The 24573-nt window shown below is 48.3% G+C and overlaps 1 protein-coding gene across 1 annotated transcript in view; it reads right to left on the bottom strand.

The window, feature by feature from the left end:
• SH3BGRL (SH3 domain binding glutamate rich protein like) overlaps window positions 1-24542 on the bottom strand; it is a 30809-nt gene extending 6267 nt beyond the window's left edge. The window contains exons 1-2 of the mRNA XM_038122790.1: window positions 24392-24542; window positions 1922-2107 (exon numbers count right to left, since the gene is read on the bottom strand). Of these exons, the coding sequence (XP_037978718.1) occupies window positions 1922-2107; window positions 24392-24436 (231 nt within the window). The 5' untranslated portion in view covers window positions 24437-24542. The remainder of the gene's footprint in view (window positions 1-1921; window positions 2108-24391) is intronic.
• Window positions 24543-24573: the final 31 nt, after the last annotated feature.

Consider the following 24573-nt stretch of genomic DNA (forward strand, 5'->3'; position numbering starts at 1 on the left):
CCCTTCTGCTGACAGGACTGGGGCTGCTTGATAACAAAGGGATTGTTTATCTTTCTGGTGCACAGGCCATGAGCCTGCTCCACAGCATCTCCCAGGACAGGAATTCCTGGGCTGAGGAGCAGGGCACATGCCAGCCCACACAGCATCTCCAGTTCCAGCCTCTCTGCTGTGCACGGGCCAGGAAGGCCAATTTGCTCTTTGCTCTGCCAGTTGTGCTGCATCAGATGGAACAAACAGGGAACTTCATGCTTGAGAGGCATCAGATAAAGACAGAAAGAGGTTCAGATTCTGGCCACAGAATTAACTTTTACTTTCCTGAAAGCTGAACTGCAGCAACTCGAATCCAGCAACAGAAACTGACCAAATTTCAAAAGTTCAACATGACATCAACCAAAATTTTGGGGATGAAATAAAACCATAGCAAGAACCTTGTAACCAACCCCTTCTCAGATAACTACTGATCCTTATGTCTGTCACTCCAAACCAACCTGTTTCCATGTTACAACCAGTCAGAAAAATTTTGAGAGCCGAGTGGCACAACAGTTCACTGTGGATATTATTTCAAGTTCTGCTTCTATTACAAGCAAGAAAAATTCTTGGCACATTGAGAATAATTTCTTTCAGTAGGCACAGATTTGTCTCACAAAGGTCCAGAGCTGGCAGGTCTTGACTTACAGACTGTGCAGGTCAGAAACAGACTTCAAAAGGACCAGAGGAATGCACACTGTGAGCTCTGTGCAGAAGATACTAAGTTTTAAAAATAAAACTAACAGTTAATCTAATAATCATTCAAGCATGGCCTACTGAGTACAAGTACTGCAGGGCAACTTACTTTTGATCAAGCATTAAAATAATTACAATAGGATTTTTGCTTGCAACACAAGTTTTAATCTGTCCAAGGCACTGGAGTTAATGAACCACAGCAGCCTTCCTTGTGCAAGCAGCACACAGAGCTCATCCCAAGAAGGATCAGAAAACTGATTTATGATCATGGCAGACATCAATTCCTATGATCTGGGATTCACACCCACTGGCAAACCCCACACGGGCAGAACAGATCTCTGAACTTGCTACAGAACATAAGCTTGGTGTAAAAGGGCCAGATTTCTTTGAGGTGTTAGTTCACAATCATGGGGAAAATGAGCATTAAAAAAACCTGGAAACTTTTAGAGCCATAAGTTGGGAAAAAACCCACAGGAAAAGAAAATTAAGTATGTACTGCAAGGTAGGATCCAAATGAAGAGGTCTACATTTTAATCTTTCCTATGGTGTGGACTGGAAAACTCAAGAATCAATTATTACTAAAAGCCAAGATGGGTGGAAATGTCTAACACCTCCTACAGCCTTCCCAGTTTGGGCAACTGCCGCTGGGCAAGCCCTGCCTCTCTGCTCACTGCAGTGAAGCACAGGGGGGGCAGTGAGGAAGAGGAGTGGGATGAGCACAGGAGGCTGGAGGTGAGTGGTATGAGGAGAGCTGGAGGTGAGGGGATGAGCAGAGTCTGGAGGTGAGGGGATGAGCACAGGAGAGCTGGAGGTGAGGGGATAAGCACAGGAGAGCTGGAGGTGAGGGGATGAGCACAGGATGGAGGTGAGGGGATGAGCACAGGAGAGCTGGAGGTGAGGGGATGAGCACAGGAGGCTGGAGATGAGGGGTATGAGGAGAGCTGGCAGTGAGGGGATGAGCACAGGAGGCTGGAGGTGAGGGGTATGAGGAGAGTTGGCAGTGAGGGGATGAGCACAGGAGGCTGGAGATGAGGGGTATGAGGAGAGCTGGCGGTGAGGGGATGAGCAGAGGATGGAGGTGAGGAGATGAGCACAGGAGGCTGGAGGTGAGGGGATGAGCAGAGGATGGAGGTGAGGGGATCAGCACAGGAGAGCTGGCAGTGAGGGGATGAGCACAGGAGGCTGCAGCAGCCCGTACCCCGAGGTAGCGGCTGTCGTTGAAGAGCCGGGGGGGCAGGGGGTTCCCGCTCGCTGGCCGACTGTCCTCGGGGACGTTCTCCCGCATCCATTTCCGGTTCTCCTCGTTAGCTGCGATGTCCTTCTCCTCAAATTCAATTTTGTTGGCTTCCAAGAAGCCTAACACATCTTGCTGCTGCTTTTTAATCTGTCACAAAAGAAGGAGGGAGACAAGGTAAACAAAATCAGTGAAATAATTTTTGATGCCACTCTGGGGTTCTATGCAGACATCAGGGGGTGAAAATCAGGTTGAAAATGGGAGCGGTAAGAAAATTCTTAAAACCAAAATATATCTTCTGAAGAGTAAGAGCTGAGCCTTGAATTGGCTCCTACAAAACTGAACAGGCTGAAGCTTAAAGATGCTGTTCCTACACAGATGTGAGTGTTGTGTACCTTAAAGGTGCCTACCCAAAAGCAGAGGTGTGAGCAGGGCTCTTGTGCTGGCCAGATTTTACAGTTAACTCAGGGGAACATTATTTTTTCAGGTGCAGTGGAGTTTGCTTCCTTGTGCCCTTGGAAGCACAGGCTGAACCTCCCCATTCCTTCTCAGAGTCCGGGTTTTTGTCCACTGTGGTGACAAAAGAGACCTCACCAAGCATTTCTGGTTCACATTTCTTTGCACAGACACCCCTCTCCCGTTTGTTTGCTGAGCAGGTACAGTCTCTGGAGAGCTGTGACCCCACATCCCCATCCTAACTTCTGTCAGGGAAGATGGCTGAGGTCCCAACCTGATGCCACATGTCCTTGTACACTCACACAACATCTAAGGGAAAAGCAGGATCTGTGTGGCAAGTACGGTGCTGGCTCTGCACAGGGAAGGAGTTTTTTATTATTGTCATTATGAATTACTGACACAGAGATGTTCTGCTTATGCTCGGCTCTCCCTCTGCATGACTTTACCACCACAAAGGAGATTATAACCATGCACATCCTAGCAAACAATAAAAAGTTGAATTTAACGGGAAATTTGTTTTCTTCAAATTACCCCCTTCACTGCACAGCCAGTTCAGGGCCTGGCTTTACCCTGATGAGCTGGGTGCCGCAGGAGCAGCGTTTCACACAGATGCTGCTGGTGCTAACTCAGGTCAGCCGCAGCTCCCGGAGCAGCCGCTCCATATACGGCCACAGGCAAACCCGGAGCCGCCGGGGTCAGGGACAGCCAGCCCGGAGCCAAATATGGAGCCCGTGCCCCGGCCAGCACAGCCCCGCAGCCACGGGCACACGGCCCCGCAGCCACGGGCACCCGGCCCCGCACCCACGGGCACCCGACCCCGCAGCCACGGGCACACGGCCCCGCACCCACGGGCACACGGCCCCGCAGCCACGGGCACCCGGCCCCGCAGCCACGGGCACACGGCCCCGCAGCCACGGGCACCCGGCCCCGCAGCCACGGGCACACGGCCCCGCAGCCACGGGCACCCGGCCCCGCAGCCACGGGCACACGGCCCCGCAGCCACGGGTACCCGGCCCCGCAGCCACGGGCACACGGCTCCGCACCCACGGGCACACAGCCCCGCAGCCACGGGTACCCGGCCCCGCAGCCACGGGCACCCGGCCCCGCACCCACGGGCACACAGCCCCGCAGCCACGGGTACCCGGCCCCGCAGCCACGGGCACCCGGCCCCGCACCCACGGGCACACGGCCCCGCAGCCACGGGCACCCGACCCCGCAGCCACGGGTACCCGGCCCCGCAGCCACGGGCACACAGCCCCGCAGCCACGGGCACACGGCTCCGCACCCACGGGCACACGGCCCCGCTCCCACGGGCACACGGCCCCGCACCCACGGGCACACAGCCCCGCAGCCACGGGCACACGGCCCCGCACCCACGGGCACTCGGCCGCGCCGGGAGCAGCAGGCAGTGTGATGGAGATCGCTGCCCTGAAGGATGTGGGCCGGGGAACAGAGCCCGGCACATCCAAAAGGGAATCTTGAAGCACTCCCTGACTCGGTCTGGAGCTGCTCTATCCATGGCAGGTTCGAGCAGCGCTCGGGAGGGGCACATCCAGCTCAGGGCAGCTCAGAGGGACCGATCCTGCTCTCCCGACAGAGGGAAATGTGCTCCCAGCTCCGGCAGGGAAGCTGCCTGCTGAGAAGCCAATGCAATTCCTCCGACCACGTCAGCACAGGAGCCGCTGGACTCGCTGTGCGAGCACCCTGAAACACAAGGATATTGCTAATTTTCATCATGGCTAAAAATAAATCAAACTGGAGGAGTTAATACCGCCCCGAGGAAATAATTTGTGTAGAGGCTGCACAGAAACATTCTCAGCAGACTCGAAGCTCTGGGTAAGAGGTTTCCTTGCCTGCCTCGAACAGCAGCAGAAGGGGAAGCTTTTCTCTGTTGTGCACTACAGAGGGGGAAAAAAGGGAGCACTCCCTTCATGAACTGTTCTGTAGGACTAAAATAAGGGAAAGGTCTTTGGAATTGTAAACTCTTTGGCCAGTATGACTTAGTAGTAAATGTAATTTTGTTTTTCCTGGAACCAGTTACATCTTTATTTAACCATTTCCTAAAATCTCTAAATTTCAGATCCAAATAGTTTTTATTACTCTCAGGTCCTTAACTTGTCCAAAATCCATTGCTTAGTGAGAACACACTTTGAGATGCCCCAGCATTATTAAGGCATTAGAGAAAACCAAGCTTTTACATATTCCACCATTAACCTGTACACTCTGCCACATAAAACAAGAGCTCTGAGTTGGACAGGAATTAGCATTTTGATCCCCTGAGAAGTCACTTCTTTTTTTTTTTTTAATCATTTTGACTATTAGATTGTTTTAGCCGCACACACAGCCTCACACCCTCCCAGCATCTCACAGTCTCTGGGCTGCTTTTTCAGCTCCAGGAGGTACAACCACAGCCCAAACTGTTGACTGTGGCTCCAAAGGGTGATCACAACCCTCCCTGCTTGTTTTTGAAAAGCTGGCAAAGCTGGAAAGATATTTTTTTCTGCTACAAAAGGCACCATTGTAAGGCAAGCATGAAGTTTGGTCTCTGTTGCTCTCAGGCCATCTGTAGTCAAGGGAAGTAATTCTTTATAGAGAAATCTACAGCAAAGCAAGGATGGTGTTGATGCATGAGGAATATTAGTCTGGAACCCTTGTTTTCTGGCCAGACAAAAGAAGTTGGAAGATTAAGCAGCACTGTTTTCTTGCAGCTCCTCAGACAAATCCTCTGGCCACGGTGATGAGCACTTACCAAGAGCAGTAAATGCTCCAGAGAAACAGAGCACCAACTGCTGGGCAGCAGGGACACCGAGCTGCCAGATCCTGTTATTTTATGGGATTTTATTTAGAAAACTTCCATTAATCTCAGGCAGTGGAATAGCACTGGGAGGGAAGGGCTGAAAATAGAGCAAAAGACGTCTGCTGCTGCTGCTTCAGGGTGTTTTGTCTTACTTGAAAGGGCACACGTTCTCCTCGGGACAGAGCCTGGAAGATGGTTCCTGCTGCCCATGTTTGGGAAGGAGCGAGGAGCCTTTCTTCAGGATGTGCCTGTCAACACGCAGCACTCGCTTCCCAAACCTCCCCCAGCTGCCTGGACAGGCGTGGAGAGAGGCCAGCGCCTTCCCAGAGCCCGCACCTCGGCCTGCATAAACAACTGTCATGTCTGAAGCCGTTCTGGCCCGTGAAGGGCAGCTCACTGCAGTTGGCAAACACGAAAATCCTTGTTTATTCCGAGTGCTCCTGACACATTGTGCAGGGCCGAGAGCGGCAGGAGAGCCGGGAACGTGCCCGGAGTCAGCGCAGGAGCTGGGGAGCCCAGCAGGGCCCTGAGCCCCAGGACCAGCACGGTGGGGCAGGAGCATTTATGGAGACACAGGAACAGAGGAATGAAAGACAGGGATGGACAGACAGCTGTAAGGAAGGGAAGAGGCTGGGGGCAGGAGTGGAGGGAATGAGCAAAATGGATGGATAGAGATCAGGGGAACATAGTAGGATGGAGCAGAGGGATGGAAGGAGAAGGGGTGGGAGCAGGTGAAGCCAGGACTGCAGGGAGGAAGGGCTGCATCCTCTGGAGTCCCCACTGCCCTGCCTGAGAACAAAGATGCCCCTGGAACAGCCCATCTGGCTTCACCCAGCTCCAGAAACAGAAACACAACCTGCCTCAACGCACACTTGGGAGAAAAAGAATTCCTAAGGTGAATGGAGATATTTTACTTCTTGCTGATATTTCCAAGATAATACTGAAAGGAACATTTAATGAAATAAATCTATTTTCTCTTTGTTTTGGATTTCAGGGTCTGGTTCCAGGACAGAAACAGCTTTATAGCAAGTTATTGGTGGTTAAGCAAAGTCTCACCACACACTGTGATCTTGTGCTACAAAATCCACTGGGTATCAAGATTCCCTTCTCTTCCAGTTACAAGCCAATCACAAAACATTAAGCTTTCAACAGAGCATGGGCACAAAATAACATTATAAAAATGAATGTAGAATTGTGAGCAAGTATCGCCCTCACTTGAGTACACATCCGAAATTCAATTTACTCTTCTTAATCTAACTCCCATCAGTGATGTTAGTAACACGAGAGAAACCACATCAAAGCTGCCAAGAGTGCAAACAGGTGATGTTTGCCAACAAATCAATCCATCGAAATAAAATTTTAACCCCAAAGTGGGAATAAACTTTCTAGAAAATGCTGCAACATTTTAGATTCTCTTCCAAATCTTTAATCATTGAAAAAAAAATTTAAAAAAGAACTCAGCTAAAAGATAATAAGCAGAAAGGAGGCAGGGATGATGCTGCAGAACCTCGGTCCAGTGAGCAGGCAGCATTCCAGCCTCAGCTCCAGCCAGGACTGTGCTGGCTGTTCAAGAGCCAACTTCTCCCAGCACCACCCCACTGCAGGGAAACACTAATTTTAAACACTTTTTGGAACTGAACTTCACAGAAGGGTCTATCTCATCTGGTGTACACAGGCACACACACAGAGCACGGTTCAGTCCATGCTGCTGGCCAAGAAGGGGTTTGGGTTGGCTTTTTTCAGTCTTGTTATTTTTTCAGTTTATAAATAAATCCCTGGTTGGACAATAGACATGTTTTGGAAATCTATTTATGGACCACTGGAACTCAAATTAAGTTTACAATCTGAGCACTGCTGTTTTGATCCAACAACAAACTTGCTCACTGTGGCTCTGCCATCCTGGCCCTTGGCAGGGGGCTTCTCCACCACTTCTGTGGCTCCTGTGTCCCAACCTCCATGCAGGAGAAAAATAGATTTTATTAATTTCTTTCCCAATGATGGGATTAAATGGCTAATGCTTTATTGTGAGGATTTAAAAGAATTATAAAGGGATTTCTTATGATGTTCCCAGCCATCGTTGTATCATCGTTTCTAACGTCAGGACAAAAGGAATGGCCTCAAGTTGCACCAGGGATGGTTTAGATTAGGAACCAAGACACAATTTTTCATGGAAATGGTTATGAAGCATTAGAACAGGCTGCCCAGAGAAGTGGTGGAGTCACCATTCCCTGGAAGTGTTCAAAAAACATGTGGATGTGGCACTTGAGGACATGATTTAGTGATGAACATGGGGCTGGGTTTATGGTTGAACTCGATGATCTCAAAGGTCTTTTCAACCATAACAATTCCACAATTCTGTGATTCTCTCCAGCTCCTGCTGCAGGTGTGTCCTGAGCTGCCTCTCCCAGCGTCACAGCTGGGATCCAGCACCAGGACAACAGAGAAGAAACACCCTAGAGCAGATCTTACATTTGATCTTACATGTTTCTCAATTCAGTTTCAAGACAACAACACATTTAAAGGGGATTTTTTTTCCATTTCCAATTCCAATTCCAGCCTTCAAGGTTCCAGATAATCCAAAGCAATTATAGCTTTAAAGTCATTATATTGTATGCCAATGATGGTTTTAAAGCTGCTGCTTCTTCCTTAGTGGGAGGAAATCTTTAAATCCCAGAAGCAGCTGCTTTGAGGAAGAAGGTGAACTCCAAACTCCAGGTTATGCTACTGGCTGTGGCCAGGCTTGTAGCCATCAGTTCTCCAGAAGCTTCAGAGTCTCCTGAAGATGGACAAGCTGAAATGCAAGCAGGAATGGGAAAAGTGCAGTGCAAGAAGTGTTGAGCAAACTCCCCTGACAGCTAGCAGCAGCAAGGTGGAAACCCCCAGGAAGTGATTTCCCTGGGAGGAACGGGCAGCATGACGAATGCCAAGTGCTGCCATGACAAACTGACTTGTCACAGGGTGACCTTGGGCTGAGCTGGGGCCACACTGCCACGATCCACTGACACTTTTTGGAATTAGAGTAAAACCTATTGGGGGTTTTGATTTTGTTTTTATCGCTCACCTAGTTTCTCTAATGACCTTGCCTTCCTCACCCAGAGTCCCTAATGCAGAAGCTCATCCTCGCAAATGAGCTGCAAAATGCTTAGAATTTCTCCTCCCACTACAACCTAATTTGTAGGAGTTAAACAGCCCAGCCGCTCAGCCATGGATTTAAATGTCACAGATTCCTGTCGGCCCCCTAAGCTCATTCCCCACCCCAGCACATGGCAGCAGGGCTCCCTTCCGAGCAGCCTCAGTCCTGGCCTCCATCACAGTTTTTCTTGCTTTTACTCTAATATTCCAGAAGATTTTTTTTTTTTTTTTTGGTCTAAAGTGGTTTTGTTGGTTTTATTTGTATGAATAAGCCAATTTCCCCCCCCCCATACTAGCTTAAAAATCCAGAGTGCCAGTTCTGGTAAATGTGGTCAGAGGGAGGGAAACCCGCAAGCAACTCCAGCGATGACCTGGCTTGATCAGAGCTTTGCCAGGTGTCTCCCAGCAATTCCTGTCTCACTCTTATTTCTCCCTGCCTGGTAGAACATCTGCTTATTTTTAGGTCTGGGTAATTATCATCACAGAACTCAAAGCACTTCTTTGTTCTGGTTATTTTAAGCAGAGCATTACACGAGTGGTGCCATCGTTTTCTCTCCCGATGGATTCCGGTCTGGAGGGAATGAGGCTGAGGACAAACACAGCAAAATCATCGTGAACTTACGGGACCTGACTCAAACACAGGAGGCTGGAAAAGTTCACGCTGGACTTGTGCTGCTCTTTTTTTTCATTTTCCAGAAATTCAGCAGTGTCCAGATGGACTCCATATGCCCTGACTCTCTCCCTGCAGGGTCCTTTGGGAAAGCCCATGGCAATATCCACATGAATCCTGCACAGCAGCGCTGGTTTGATGTGGTTAGACCCCAACAGCTTCAAACTGGTTTATTTGGAAATGGTTTTGACCACCAGGCACCCACCGACCCTGGGCTGTGTCAGCATCACCAGACCTGGGGCAGGAGGAAACAGGCTCCAGGTCCTGCTGAGAGCAACAACCACATTCCTGCTGCTCACGTGGGGCTTTGGAAAACACCTTTTAAAAGCAAGAAAAGGTGAGAGGATGCAAAGCGACCACCACTGCAGAGCGAGGCTGGGGGAAAATCCAGGCTACCAAAAGGGTTTTGCAATTTAACCTGGAGGTTACATCATGTCTGGCAGCACACATGGGCTGTCTGCAACAGGGCTTTAGCCTGGCATAAGGTACCACCCCATAGACCAGATTTTGGAACACAAGCCAAAAATATAGCTGGAACAAAGGACAAAGTCTGCATTTCCCAAAACAAGACCACAACTTGTTCCAGAAACCATAGAAAGTTATATAAATGAAAAAGCTGATTCATGAGAACAAAAATAAAAGCTTCTCTCATGGATTATAATGCCATTGTAACTGCATTCATTCAATAACCCAAGGCCTAAAAACTTGTTAAATCCCACACCAACAACACCCAAGTCCAAAGATCCTTGTGCACGCCACAAGTTTTTTCCTACCAGAAGAACCAAACAGGAAAGTTAACGTCACCTCATGTGCTAAAGTCCTGGGGAATCAGGATTCTCAAGGGAGCCAAGGGTGCTTAGAGACCAAACTCCCTCTCACTTTTATTTACTCTGACACAGACTGCAAAGAGAATAAAATCCCAGGGGGATTTGGCATTTAGTTCCCTTGGGCTGCTTTGGGAAGTTCAGCCAGCAACAACAGCCTGGCCCCTCTGGTTGGCACAGCCCAGCACAGCTGAGCAGGTTCCTAAGTGCCACTCTGCCAACTTGCTGTTGGAGTTCAAGGAATTAGTTAAGAAAAAATAAGAAACATTTTCTCTCTTGCTGCAGCAAGGAGGGTTTGAGTTCAGTGCTCCAGCAAAGTTTTTCAGTGTCACTAATTTAGTGTCAGACAGCACAGCCAACTCCACCACACCTCGACGACAGTCAAATTCTAACAAGATCCTAGATGGCCCCAAATAAGTCAGAACTGTCTTGCTGCAACAGCCAGTGTCTGTTTAGCTACCTTCCTCCTGCAGTGGCCAAAAGCAGATTCCTCTACCCATTAGTCAAGTAGGAGGACAAGTAACATTTCCTTATTTATATCTGCCCAGCTTCTGGCACACAGCAGCAGTGCCTAACGAAGCCCTGATGACTTTTTAATGTGTTTTAGGTTTACTTTCCATGAAGGCACCTTAAGGATCAACGTCATTATCACAGCTTAAAGCAAATTCTGCTTTTAACAAATGATACCCAAGCACTGGGGAGATGACTGGGGGTGAATCCATTCATCCTTTAGCACCTGCCTGTCAAAGACTATTGTGCTGTTACCAGGATTCTAACAGAGAACATCTTATCAACAACTCCTGAAGCCCATGGTTAAAAGTACCATTCAATAAACTTCACATTTTGTTCCAGTACATGAAAATTGCTCTGTCAGCTGAAACCCCACCTCTTTTCCCACTGAAGCACCAAATTCAGAAATAAATCTTCCTCTTATTTTTGGCTGCAAGGAAAAGGTGGTGGGGCACTGAAATGGCTCTCCAGGGAATGGTCACAGCCCCAAGGCTGCCAGAGCTCCAGGAGTGTTTGGACAACGCTCCCAGGGATGCACAGGGCGGGATTGTTGGGGTGTCTGTGCAGGGCCAGGAGTGGGTCTTGATCCTTGTGGGTGGGTCCCTTCCAACTCAGGATATTCCATGATTCCATGAAAAGAAGGGTGACACAGTGCACTCTCCTTCAACTCTCCTCCTTGCTGGCTGCTCCCCAACACATTTTCATTTGCTCATTCGGCATCTCCTGGCCTGTCCAGGCTCCTGACTGCACTGGCAGCATCCAGTTGTTTGGCCAAGAGCCCTGCTCAGTCTCAAGCTTACTAGAGATGCACAAACTGCTGGGAGTGTTCTGGGGGGCTGTGCAGATCAGATGTACCCTCCTTTAGTCAGAATATCTGTGCTCTCACCACAGCCAGAAGTGACACATCCCTCCACTTCCTGCTTAGATGCTTCTGTTCATTCTGTAAAAGGCTTACAGAGGGTCACCACTGCCAAGTCAAAGTCATTCACAAGTCAGGATATGCCAAAGCTCCTCCCCACAGCAATCATGGCCTGCTCAAAGACTGCCTCCCCGAACATATACTCCATGTGCATCCAGAGACTGACTTTCTGTTTCTCTGGGATCTTTCCTTCTTTTTTTTTCCTTTTTTTAAAGTTCTGTGAAAAGTGACAGCAATACCCAATGGGATTATTTGCCTGGATTTCAAAACCAAACAAACGCCATGCAGCCAAAACTTCCATTTGCAGGGATTTTAATACAAGATTTTAACATTTATAACTTCATTCCATCATCAACCAAAAAACAGAGACGTATGTTCATAGGATGACAGGGAGCCTTTTTACACTGTACTTCCATGCACATGGAACACAAGATCCCCAGCAGCTGGGCAAAGGAGAAATTAAAATCCAAAAGTCCAAGGAAATTCTGGCAGCACTGAAGCTGGTACTAGCAGAGGCACCAAACCTCCCTGCCTACTTTTGTAGACAACCCAAGAGCCTGAACACAGAAGAACAGTGAATGCAACTGAAGCTTGCAGCTGCTGAACGCTGGGAGGTGTCCCAGATCTGGAGAGGCGTCAACTGACACTCGTCCCCTCAGACAAGGAAGGTTTGATGGGAGGCAGGGAGGGTGCCTGACTCCTCTTCACTCTGCTCCCGCTGGGCTCCAGGCCCAGGGACAGCAGCGGGAGTCTCCCCTCCCTTCATGTGATCTCTGCAAACAGCCCCACCGGGAGCTGTGTTTGATTAGGGATGAACTTTGCACGGCAAGTCTCTGGGCGCTGCCTGGCAGAGTTCCAAACCCCTATGGCCTGACCGCTCCAACATCCAAAGCCTGCCCATCCTCCTGCAGGGGCTCTGCCCCCAAACCCCCCTCATCCAGCCGGGTCTGGGCAGGATTATCCGGGAGACTGGATAGGTCAGGGAAGCACAGCTCCTCACCAGGACCGTAGCCACTCAACCCGCATAAACCAGGGATGTGGAAAGAGGCCTTCTCCCCCAACTCACAGACTCACAGAACATCCTGAGCTGGAAGAGACCCTCAAGGATCATTGAGTGCAGCTCCTGGCCCTGCACAGGACATGCCAACAATCCCATGCTGTCCCTCAGAGCGCTGTCCAAGCGGTCCTGGGGCTCTGGGTCCGTGACCATTCCCTGGGGTGCTGTTCTAGTGCCTGACCTCCCTCTGGATGAGGAATCTCTTTGTAACATCCAGTCTGAACCTTCCCTGACACAGCTCCAGCCGTTCCCTGGGGTCCTGTCCCTGTCAGAGAGCAGAGGTCAGTGCCAGGCTATGCCTTGGCCGGGCTCCATGGAGCTCTGAGCCAGGCATCTCCTGCAGCAGGGCTGCCTTGGGGTGCCAGCCCAGCTCACAGCTGATGGGGGGAATCTGTGCCATCATAAGCAAAGGGAAGAAATGAGACAGGGGAGGCAGGACTGCCTCTCCCAGCAGCAAAAAGGACTGAAAGCAGGGATCAAATCATGGCCTCTGGCCATTCCTGCACAACCTCTTGCTTCACTCAGCAGCAGGAAGGACTTGCAAATGCAAATATTCACATATCAGGATTTTTTTTTTTACTTTTTCTAATGACTACTTCAGTTATCCAGAATAAACATCTTGCAAAATCAAGCTTCCAAACTTAGGCTTCCTCTTACTTTCCTTTAGGTGAGGATGTAAAGAAACACTGATGTATGGCAAACTATAGCTTTAACCACTGCTGACACCGCAGCACCCAGAATTGTCATCATCCAAAGGAAAGCACCACCATTACAATACTAAATAAACTGACCCTTGGCAATTTTCTAAGTCAGTCTTGTGGCATTTGACTTTTATAAGCCTGAAAACTGCTCGTCTGGTCCAAAACCAACAGAGACTCAGCTTCCTACTGTGGAATACAGGCCCCATTATCTCAGTTATGCACTGACAAAGCATCAGCAGCAGCAGAATATGAACTCTTCATTTATTACATGCAGTTGTTTTCTGCAGCAGACGTGGAGCTTGGCAGGCTGAGTTTCCCTGGAAGTCTCCATGTGCCTTGTCACAGCATCCAGACTCAGGGCTGGGTGAAATAAAAACAAACAGATGCTCACCTCCCGAAGCCTGGTATCAAACCAACAGCTCCTGAACAGCACAGGGCTGAGAGTGGCAGGGTCTGGGAGCATTCCCACCCATCAGCCAGCTGTTCTGCTATTCCTGGGGTCTCCACAGCCTCGGCATCTCACTGGACTCTCTTACCTGAGTCACAAAACAGGGAAAGGGGAACTTTTGCTATGTGGAAGAAAAAAAAAAAAAGTCCTTAAGTCCAAGCTACCTCTGTCGCAGACTCCTTGAACAATTTTCTCTCCACCTCTCAGAGCTCCCTTTCCTGAGTCATCAGGAGTAATTATTTTTTCAAATCACTGCTTGTTTACTTTCAGGGATCATTTCTGGCTGATTTGACAAACAGTATCAATACACCACAGCCCAGCCCCACAGACAGGCTTTGCACACTGTAAAGCAATTTACCACGCAGAAGAATGATCTCCAACAAGATAGTGAGGCTCAGTATCACAAGATGCAGACAGCTCTCTGACACATGATATATTCCTAAATAGTCAAGCATTTACTGTGTGGCTGAGAAAAGCAGGGGAAAGGCCCTGAAGGTGCTGCTGTGGGCACCTGACTGCTTGCTCTGGAAGCTTTAACCTGAGAGTCTGGACCTCACCCCCGCTGCCAGGTTCTAAATCTGTTTTTTTTCAGCCAGCCTCCTTCTGAAAGCCAGAAGAATTATTTCTCCTTTATCTTCAGCTTCATGGAGATGCCAGGATGGGTCTGTGCAATGCTGGCAGCAACTCCACCCTGTAAGAACTGACACAAACTGCCAGGTGCCACCTCAGTGCCCCCGAGAGCTCACCCTCCCCAGCAGCCCAGCACTCCAGTAATACTCCCAAGGAAGCAGCCTGAGATAACAGCACACGCAGGGCTGCAGTTTGGGGTTTATTGAAACAGCTGCTCCTGTAATTATTTTTCAGAAGCTGTGGATTTCTGCCGGTGATGAGGAGCCCTGCACAGCAGAGGGAAAACAGGTTTGGCTGTGCTTGTGTGAGGAGCTGAACTCACGTTAGGGAAGGAGTTAAAACCACTGACAGTTCTGCACGAGGCCCCTGTGGTTTACAATAAAAGCGAAGTTTATTTCCTGTATGGTTTAGCACAGAGAGGCTAAATTAACCAACAGGAGTAAAAGTTTACAGCATTAATTGCTGTTTCACTGCCTTTATATTGCCAGGCATTTATTTTTTAAATAAAAGACTACTTTGAGAAGAAATACAACATGGCCTCAGGGATCCAGGTGCCTCTGATGTGTATTACTTTTTATCTTTGAAGAATTCATATACCACAGATCTTAGTTAACAAAGAGCCTTTTTGCTGACTGCTGTTCTAAAACTAAACCAAGTAATTTTTTGAAGAGAACAAAGCTTTTTTCTTCAGCTTAAATACCTAAATATCATAATACAAAGGAAGAGAAAAAGCTATGGATTAAATACAAATTTTCCTCCTCTTTGCAAGAAGAGCCTTGAGATAGAACAACATGCAAAAAGCTTCCTGGAAAGATTCAGCAGAGCACAGCCTGTATGGGCAGCAGTTTTCTGACCCAATAATTAATTGCCCTGGGTAACATTTCAAGTGTGAATCATCCTGAAGGCCCCAGATCCTTCTCTGTGTTACTTGGACAGAATATTGTCTAAAAACTGTGTCTCTAAGTGGGAGAGATAAATGGTTCTCACAAGACCTGGCCACACTGCAGTTTCTAACGCTTGGGCAGCTGAAACAACACAGGAGCTGGCCAAGCTCTGCCTGCCATAGCCAGGAAGGCCAGTGCCTGGGGTTCTGCTCTCAGGACTGCTGGGAGACATCCTGAAGTGACTCCTTCAGGAATTAACAAAATGGAGCATTTCCCAACACAGCGAGGCTGTTCCTGTCACCAGGCTGCTCTCACCCCCTGCAGCCCACAGGGAAGTGCCACCTTCACCCCAGGGCAGGAGCACTCATCTGGATGCTGCCCATGCCTTGGAGCCACGTCCTGGAGCTACTTTGCAACTCCCCACTGTCTTTTTAAAGTTTTATAGATCCCTCTTGTCACCATGGTATCAGCTTTTTTTTTTTTTTTTTTTTTTTTTTTGTAAACCACAAGCTTCCTTCTGCCTCAGTGCAAGCCAGCATCTGCTTACCCCAATCAGAAACTAAGATAAATACACACAGCGTTTTATTTTTTCAAAGTTTAAGTCCCCAGCTGTTTATTTGCTGTAGGATGGAGTTCTCCAAGCCTGGGCAAGCAGCCAAAATGGCTTCATTCCCCTGCTGTTCCTCAGTCTCAGCCTCATGCTGGTGGCTGGCAGTGGGAGGTGATGGCTCTCCCAACGCCTTCCAAGCTGCCAGCTTGGGTCCCAGATCATTCCATGGAAGATGGAGCTGTCTGTCCAGCAGCTCCTCAGTTCATCCAGGTGGAAATTCCTGAGGGGAACATTTCCCAGGTTAGCTTACAGGTTTACTTTGATCTTTCCACAGCATGCACAATAAAGCCCAGACCTCTGCAGGTGAAGGGAGGCTCTCACAGGGACCTCCTGGTACACTTTAATGTGATGGAAGGGAACAGAAAATTGGAAAGAGATTGCTCAGGCACAAAGGTTCCATGGGCTGAGCTACCAGAACCAAGGGACTTGTTTATCTGCACTACAGGGTGGAATTTCCAGTTCTTAATCAGGATTACCGGGCACTAACAAGGAAATTTGCAAACCTGCTCCTTTACATTTCTATTCACATATATTGTATTTCTTGCCTAGGGAAAACAAAAACCACCAAACATCTACTAGCCATAAATCAGCTTCACTTGAACTTCATTTCTCTCCATAGCCAGTGAAAATGTTTTGGGATATATTTTAATTCATTCACTGAGTTCTTCTTTTTTCCTGCTCTGCCAGTTGTTCTGCAGCTGCTGCTCTGGCCAAATACATTTGCAACAGGAATGTCTTGGATCAGCAGCATTAAGTATTTCCTCAGGAATAAAATCCTGTCCTGCTGTAGTCCATGGCAGAATTCCCAGTGATATAAGCACAGCCAGAGGTTGATCCCATGAGGTGAATACAGATGTGCTGTTTAAACCTGCCTGGCAACAAGCACTCCCATGAAAACATGGGTATATGTGAAAACTGCCATGATTTTTCCCAGAGGCTCTGTGTTTGCTGTTTCCATCAGGCTTTTCCAGTTGACTTCGATCTGTGCCTAAGGCAGGAGAGGTGTCTGATCACCTACCCTAAACACGGGCTAAACATGCAGTGTGTCAGCATGTGCACAATGATGCTGGTCTTGGAGTCCCCAAATGCTTGTTTCACATGTAAGAAATGCTGAGACACCAACCCAACATATCCCAAACACACACGTTTCTTTTCCACCAAACATTTTCCTGGACGACATGGTCTTAATTTTTTTAATGCAAACTGTTAACATAATTTTGGGAGCAGAGCCAATTTCATTCAAGAAGAGAAGAAAGCTTTACTGGGTTGGATCCAACACTTGTCCAGCCCAGTCTCCTGCCTCCACTGGTCACAGATCCCAGGGAAGAGCACGCCATCAGGCTGAGCACAAGGAGCTGCACCTCATCCAGCTTTCTTCCCAGACTCCAGTAATTCACAGCTTTGAGTCAGAGGTGTAGCAGCAATGTTTAATACCCCTTAACAGACTTTTTCCCTTTATTTGTCTCACTGCTTCCCAAGCCCATGCACTTCCTGCTGTACACCACGTCCTCTGGCAGGGAGTTCCTCCCTGGAATCTGTGTTGTCAAACAAAGCATTTCATTTACTCTGAACCTGTCACTTCCACTCGCTCTCCCCGAGTCGTTCCATTAGGGAAAATGATTAATAATCCCTTCCTGTTTGTTCTCCCATGCCTGACGTGATGTTATCACATTTCAGACTTTTTCAGCTCTTTCTTTCTCAACTGCAGAATTCACAGAACCATGGAACGGTTTGGGTGAGAAAGAACCTTACAGACCATTCAGCCCCACCCCCTGCCATGGGCAGGGACACCTTCCACTGTCCCAGGCTGCTCCAAGCCCCATCCAACCTGGCCTTGAACACTTCCAGGGATGGGGCAGCCACGGCTTCCACCTTATCATCCACAAATTCCGCCTTATTTGGTTGTTCCTCTTACAGTGGTCATCTCACCCTACTTTCTTCTCTTTTCTCACTTTCCTATATCATTTAAAGACAACAATTCCAGTCTACTGGAATTAGTCTAAAGACAGATTCACCATACATTTATGTAGTAGGTTTTTTTTTTTCTTTTGCCCTTTCCCATCCTAAACATTCCTGACATTCTGTTTGCTTTTCATGGCCATGAATATGGTATTTTTGTAAAATTACCTAGTATGGCTCCAAGACCTTTCTGCTAAACAGTATTTTAGCAGAGTTTAAACCTCATTCTTGCACAGGACAATCATTGTTGCTTCCCAGTTTTCCAGCTGGGACAGCAACAGCAGGCTGTTCTTGCACTGTTTGCTTGGAGTCCAGCACAGATCTCTGCAGAAATCTCCTGGTAATTTCTGCAGATTGTCAAAGATTGAAAAAAAAATATTTTTAACCTGTCTTAAGGCTTGTCCAAAACTTTCCAGAAATCCAGGGATTCAATATTATGGATGACCCTCCCTCCTATGCTGCAGGTAGCTGAGGTGTGAGGCACAGCTTTCTCCTCTGACGCTGTGCTGATTCTCCTCCCTGCTCTGTCTCTGTCCATGCATTTGCTGGGAAAGAGCCCAGTGAAGAACAGCATCCATTTGTGCAGCACCGGAAGATGGCTCCCAGATTTCCCTGAGATCCTTTTTCAAACCACAGCTGCCTTTGGCTCCTCTCTTCACTCCAACACTCCAGCAATCAAACAACAGGTAGTAGTTAAAATTTTACACTCGAGCGCCTTTAGAATTTCTAGAGAGGCTGATTCACTCACGGAAACAGCCCCAGAAAAAATGAACTTCAGATCATTAATTAAAGAAATAAATCGCCACATCCACATCTCACAGGGGAAACCAAGTCCAGGAAGGAGCTGTAAGTCAGGATGTGAAAACTTCAGCTGTATCCTGAGAGCACAAACCTCAGTCAGGCCAGTTGGATGCTGACCTTTCACATTTTTTTCTGGTGCTTTAAAGCTCAGTCTCACTCTGCTGCCTTTTCAGTGTTAGAAAACGGCCTTAACGTTGAGCTGGAGGTGCTGTCCCAGGAAGGACATGCTCCTGGATGGAGGCTTTTATTCTGGGACAAACAACAGTAGATAAGCATTACAATCAAAGCTCTTTCAGGCTCTATTAAATATCTGACCAACAAAAGCATTTAAATTTAATCATAAACTGAAAGTCTCCCCTGCGTACAGCCGGGGTTAAACAAATGGCATTAACACCAAACTTTCATGTTTGAGCAGAAACATTCCTGAATAGCAGAATATTGATATAAGATGTGGATTTGGTTCAGGTTTCCAGCTCTCCAGTCAGAGCCAAGAAGTGAGATTGGTGCTTCCAAGGCTGGGGAGCACAAGGAACAGGGAGAGCTCACTTCCCTTTGGCGATGGCAATGATGCATCCTTAGCTCTTGTTTTTGTCTTAGAGGGGAATATTTCAATTCTGTTTTGACTTTGAACAGCTGAATTCTGTCAGTGTTGGTGCAGTTCCCTTTGTCTTCCCTCTCCCCAATTCCTCCTTTCCTGGAAGGAGTAAGAATAACCTTGCAGAGACACAAGTCTTGGCACCCTCTGCTCGTTAACGCAGATGCCAATTCACTGACTTCTACAGGAATTTTGTGAGTGTAACTTTAATGCCCCAGGACAAGGAAAGTTCCATGCTCAACTCTATAAATATTAATTTAAAACCCACAAGTGCTTAGCCCTGACATGACGCTGTGTGCATCCTGTCTTAGAACGTGCTGAGGTTCAGGGTTGGAGGGAAAGCCAGCACAGCTGACAGCATCCAGCCTCTCTCCAAAATCTACCTCTTCTCCCCAAGCACAGACACAATCCTGATGCACCACCTCAGAATAAACACTGTCCTACCTGCATATACAGCTTAGAAAAATTCTCAGCAAAAAGCCTTTCCTGGCTTTAACTGTGGAGTAGAATTTTCCATCTTTCTCCTGCTGTCAGAAACTGGCTTTAGTTAAGCACAGTAGAATGTTTTTGATTTTGATATATTAAAACTATTGCAACAACTGCAGCCAACTTAATCTCTGGCTCCATTAAAAATTTGAATGCAATATTTTAAGCAAAATATTTGACTTATCTCGAGTTTGGAACAGTGACTGTACAGAAAACAACCCAGGACGCAGATGGAACACATCCGAGCTTGAGCCGCATTACGGATTTTGTCTTCCATCCCAAGGGCTCTAACTCAGAACAACTCCTGCCATTTTACTGAGAGAAACTCTGTTAGGTGAACACTGGGTATCCAAAGAAGTCCTTCACACGTATTATGTTTCCACAAAAGAGGGGTTTAAACACCAATACCTAGCTTAACAAGTCAGTTTTCACCCATGGCATATAAAGTGCATGAACTGAGTATCATGAAAACATACACACAACGTGAGATTGTTTTTTAACTAGAGATGCAGCTTATTTCCCCATAATATGTGTGTTTACCTAAACTTGCATCACAGTACAAGACTATTTACCAAAGATTTGTGTCAGTGTTTTCTTCCCACATACGCTGCCCGGCCAGGCAGCCCAAGGAAGCTCACGAGCTGCTCCTGACCGTGTGCTGCCGCTGCTCGGGGCTTCCGCAGCGACAAACGTGACCACACACATCCGGGCTGGGACAGCTCGCTGGGAACCCTGAGCGGCAGCACAACAAGGGACACTTGTGATCCACGCCGATAAGGACTGCATGCACAGAGCCACCCTGCTGTGGCTGCATTTCCCCTCAGAGCCACCTCCTGCCACAGCAAAGCCTCTGGAATCGATGAGCTTTGAGGCCTTTCCCAACCTGAACGATTCTCTGACTCCAGGAAAGCTCACAGCAGCCGAACAACACAAACACCAAGCACACAGACTCTGCTCATTCTCTCTAAGGGTGGCATTATTTGCATTTATTGTGACTATCTGAGAAAAAAGGCCCTTGGGGGATTCAAATGCAAAATATAATTTTTTTATACAATCTCCGTCTCTCCATGTATTACTTCCCAGGGATTCAAATTTCTGAAGGATGAAGCAGCCTCACCGGCCCTCCCAAAGCACTGAGCTGTTGATCAGGGACAAGAGCCGGTGGTTAGACGTGTTCTCATCATTTCCAACAGCTCTTCTCCAGAGCTCTTCTCCCCTGGAATGCTCCAGGAAGCCCTTGACACTGCGTATATGTCTCCAGTAGCACCAGCAAGTTCTCTGGTGCCTTACTGGAAAAAGAGAAGAGTAATTGCAAGCCAATGTTCCCCAGACCATGGGCCACTCTCATCTACATTTCCTGGGAGAAGACCTAGATCCTTTCCCAAGCAAGAAGACAATACCAGAAAAAGATGAACCCCCCACATCCTTAACTTTGTGAATGAAAAATAAATTCAAATTGCCTTTCCTCTCTATAATCATCTGTAAGCAGCAGCAGGTCTGTGTAATACAGGACTCTGACTCTGGAGACCATCTCTTCTTTCTGCCCCGTCTGCAGTCGCAGTAGGAGGAAAACCACTCAACACAGCCATCAAAACAAGGGAGGAGGGCAGAGCTGGGAGAGATGGAAATGTGGCTATAGATCACGAAGATGAAGCAACTGGTTCCACAGAGCATCTGGACGCCAGACATTTGATGTGGCAGCTCCCACAGCCCACAGCACTGGCAGTGGCACAGGGCAGAGCTCAGCCCACCACATCCAGCGCTGGCACTTCAGTTGCACAGGCACAGCCCCCAGTTCCAGCTATCCCCCTGGGACTGCAGGGTGATGCTGCGTGAACAAATACTCTTAAAGTCCGTTCCCAAGACCTGTGCAGTTGTTGGCAACAAATGCACACTCGCAAGACCAAGATTTAAGCAGCTGGTTCCCTCCCACATGAGATCAATAAAATGGGCAATCCAGCTGCCTTCAGGAAGAAAGGGATTCTGGTGCTGGGCAATCTCTTGCCCCAAAATCAACAAAATGCCAAAATTCTGTGGAGAAAATCACACACTGAATTTGTGCCATTCAGCATTTTCCCTCCTTGTATCCTTTTCTACCAAAAGCAAGAGTTTCATGACTCTTAGGCCTCTCTTCCTTTCACCTCCTGAAGGATTGGAATGGGAGGTTTCAGGGAGACCCCTCAGTCCCTGTTCCTGCAATGCTCCCGCACTTCCGAATGTGCCATTTGCGTCTCATTTCTGTCCACAGCCTCCACCACGGTCCCAGGCTGAGGAACACTGCTCACTTCCCCTGTCTGCCACGCAGGAAGGCTCCCTGACAGCAGCTCCAGATTCTCCATGACTCTCCATTCCCACGCGGGTGTCCTCACCTCATCTTCATCATTACAATCCCTGTGCATCCCTGCCCAGCCAGCAACTCACCAGCACAGCATCCACGGTGAGGAAGATTAAACAAGGGGCCACTTCCCAAGCAGGACTTTCAAACACAGCAGGAAACTGGTGCTGGAACCATCACAATATGGAGTGAAATTCAAATAGGAGGCCAGACAAGACGTCAATCATCACACTTTCCAGAAATCCCTTGAAACACACTCATAAAACGTCTTTGCTTAGACATGAGCTTCACACAGAGGTTTTTTCCTCACAGATACATCATACTGAATATAAACATTATAGAGAACAGTGCCTTGGGGAAGCATTTTATACACTGTGATGTGGCAAATTATACCTTATAGCAAAGCAGGACTTTGCCAATAATAGACCACAAAATTTGGGCACCCTCCAAGACTCACAGCCCCAGGGCGTGAGGTGTGAAGCAACCTCAACCCTTTTCCGTTCAGTGGGAGACGCTTTCCAGTTTCACAAAAGCTTCTTCAGCTTACAGAAATGGGGCAGGGAGGAGGAGATTTGATACTTATTTCTGGTTTGCTTCTACTCAGGCAAATTAGCCTTTTAAAACGCAAAATAACACAGGGCTGGGTGTCACTACAGCACAAAGATGACTTAGCAGGAGTGAGGGCCCTTCCCGGGCTGATGTTACCCAGCTCAGTCATTTTGCTGCAAGCAGCCTTGTCTCTGTTCCATCTCTCTGTAGCAATCTTCTCTGATGTGGATTTTCCATTCCTGGAGTGGGTTATTTCAAATTCAGCATCCAGAAAGGCTCCTCTGGTCCTCCAAGCAAAGCCTGTCTCACCAACGGTTTTAAGAGCCACAGAAACAACTCATTCTCATTCCTTCCAAAGAGGTGCCTCTCTGTCTTACTTTAGGTTGAAACATCGATTAAAATTCTTATACTGGAAAGAAAACATCACCCAGTGAGGTGCTGGGCTGGTCCTGCCAACAGAAACACCCTCAGTGCACGCAGGAATCTAAGAATGTGCAAGTCTTGCTCATTACCACAAGATCCCTTGAGCTGCTCCAGCTTTAGACACAGGCATGAGTGTATGTGTGTATATATATATATATATAAAAATACACGTCATAAAACTGGCAATCATGTGCACATTACACTCGAATTCCCCAAAAAACAGATTACACCAACGCTACATTCAAATTCCACAGGCAGGGAAGCACAAAGGAGCCTGAAAGGCAGCAGTTAGTCAGACTGGAGCTTTGTAACTTGTACAGCCCACACAAGGACCAGGCAGCACTGCAGAAAACACTAAGCTAATAATTAAAAACTTAATTTAAAACCATAAAAACACAATTGGAATTGAGAGCTGTGCTTGCACCGCTGGAGCTCGGTATCACCAGACAGACAGAAATCAATAGGTGCCATGAAGAGGGCGCTGATAAAAATCTATAGCAACTGAAGCAGTCAACTTGAAACCTATTAACAGCTGCATTAGAAAGAAAGGATTACTCTCCCAATCTGCTGCTTTCCTTCCAGATGATCATTCTGCACAAACCCTGCAGAAATCCCTTTGGGTCCCTTTTATGAATGAACTACTCAGGATTTCAAGACCCTCGCTGGTCAGCATGAAATAATCCTCTGCTTTTCACCACCAGCTCCAGCACTGTCAGCGCTGGCATCAAGTTTACTAAAAATGACCCAGGAAGGGAGGGACAGCGGGGACACCTGAGGCACAGGCTCCTGTGCCATCTGCAGCCAGTCACCCCAAGCTTACCAACTGGTATTTGATCTGCTGAAACCCACAGACCAGTGGCTGCACTCAAGCATAGAAGGAGAATGCAGTGAGGGCTTGTTTTTATCTTCTGTACATCGCTGTCCTCCCAAAGTTTAGGGACCTGAAGCACGAACAGTGACAGGAAAAGGTCATCACACAGCCACAGCTCAGACTCTTTATCTCCTCGCAGTAAAAGTCACTGATCATTAACTGCAATAGCTGGCATTTTCTGAGTCCCTGGCATTTTATAGTTCTCCAGTACATTCATACCAAGTGCAACCAAATCCCCCGGATTTCAGCCTCGGAGCATCTCCCACACGGATCAAAGAGAAACCAGATGATCCTGAGGACACAGAGCTACACCTGAATCTAGGCACAAATCCCGCTATTTCTGCGGATCTCTTTATTTTCCCTTTGAAAAACACAGTCCGAGCTCTGCCTATAACATACTGGGACTACGAAAAGCGAAATCCAGTATTCCCAACAGGGCAAGAACCAGAGGCTACTGGGACAGCGGCCACACACGCCTGCCACAATCAACGAGGAATAAACTCATCAAAACCAAACGACGGACGACACATTTAGAATTGAACTTCAAGAACAACAACAACAAAAAAAAAAAATTAGTGGTGGCTTTGCCTTCCCAGCACAGGGCGAGGGGTGCGGGATCACCGAGGAAATGCCGCTTTCCGTCGGCGGCAGCCGCAGCACCGCCCGCACAGCGCCGGGCGCCGTGAGGGGACCGCGGCTGCCCCGGCCTCTCCCCACCCTGCCCGCCCGCCCCCCGCGTCCCCCGCCCGGCACAAGTTTCCTCCGGGCGCCGCTTACCGCCGTGGAGCCGGAGGAAGAAGCGATGTAGACCTTGATGACCATGCTGGGAGCGGCGGGATGCGGAGCCGGGCGGGCGGTGGGTGTGTGAGGGCGGCTCGGGCGCGGGCTGGGGCTCAGGCGGGAGGGCGGGCGCGGGGAGGCGGCGGGAGCGCTCGCCCCGCCTCGCTCCGCAGCTGCCA

The sequence above is a fragment of the Motacilla alba genome, chromosome 4A, assembly GCF_015832195.1.
Source record: "Motacilla alba alba isolate MOTALB_02 chromosome 4A, Motacilla_alba_V1.0_pri, whole genome shotgun sequence".
NCBI classification, from domain to species: domain Eukaryota; kingdom Metazoa; phylum Chordata; class Aves; order Passeriformes; family Motacillidae; genus Motacilla; species Motacilla alba.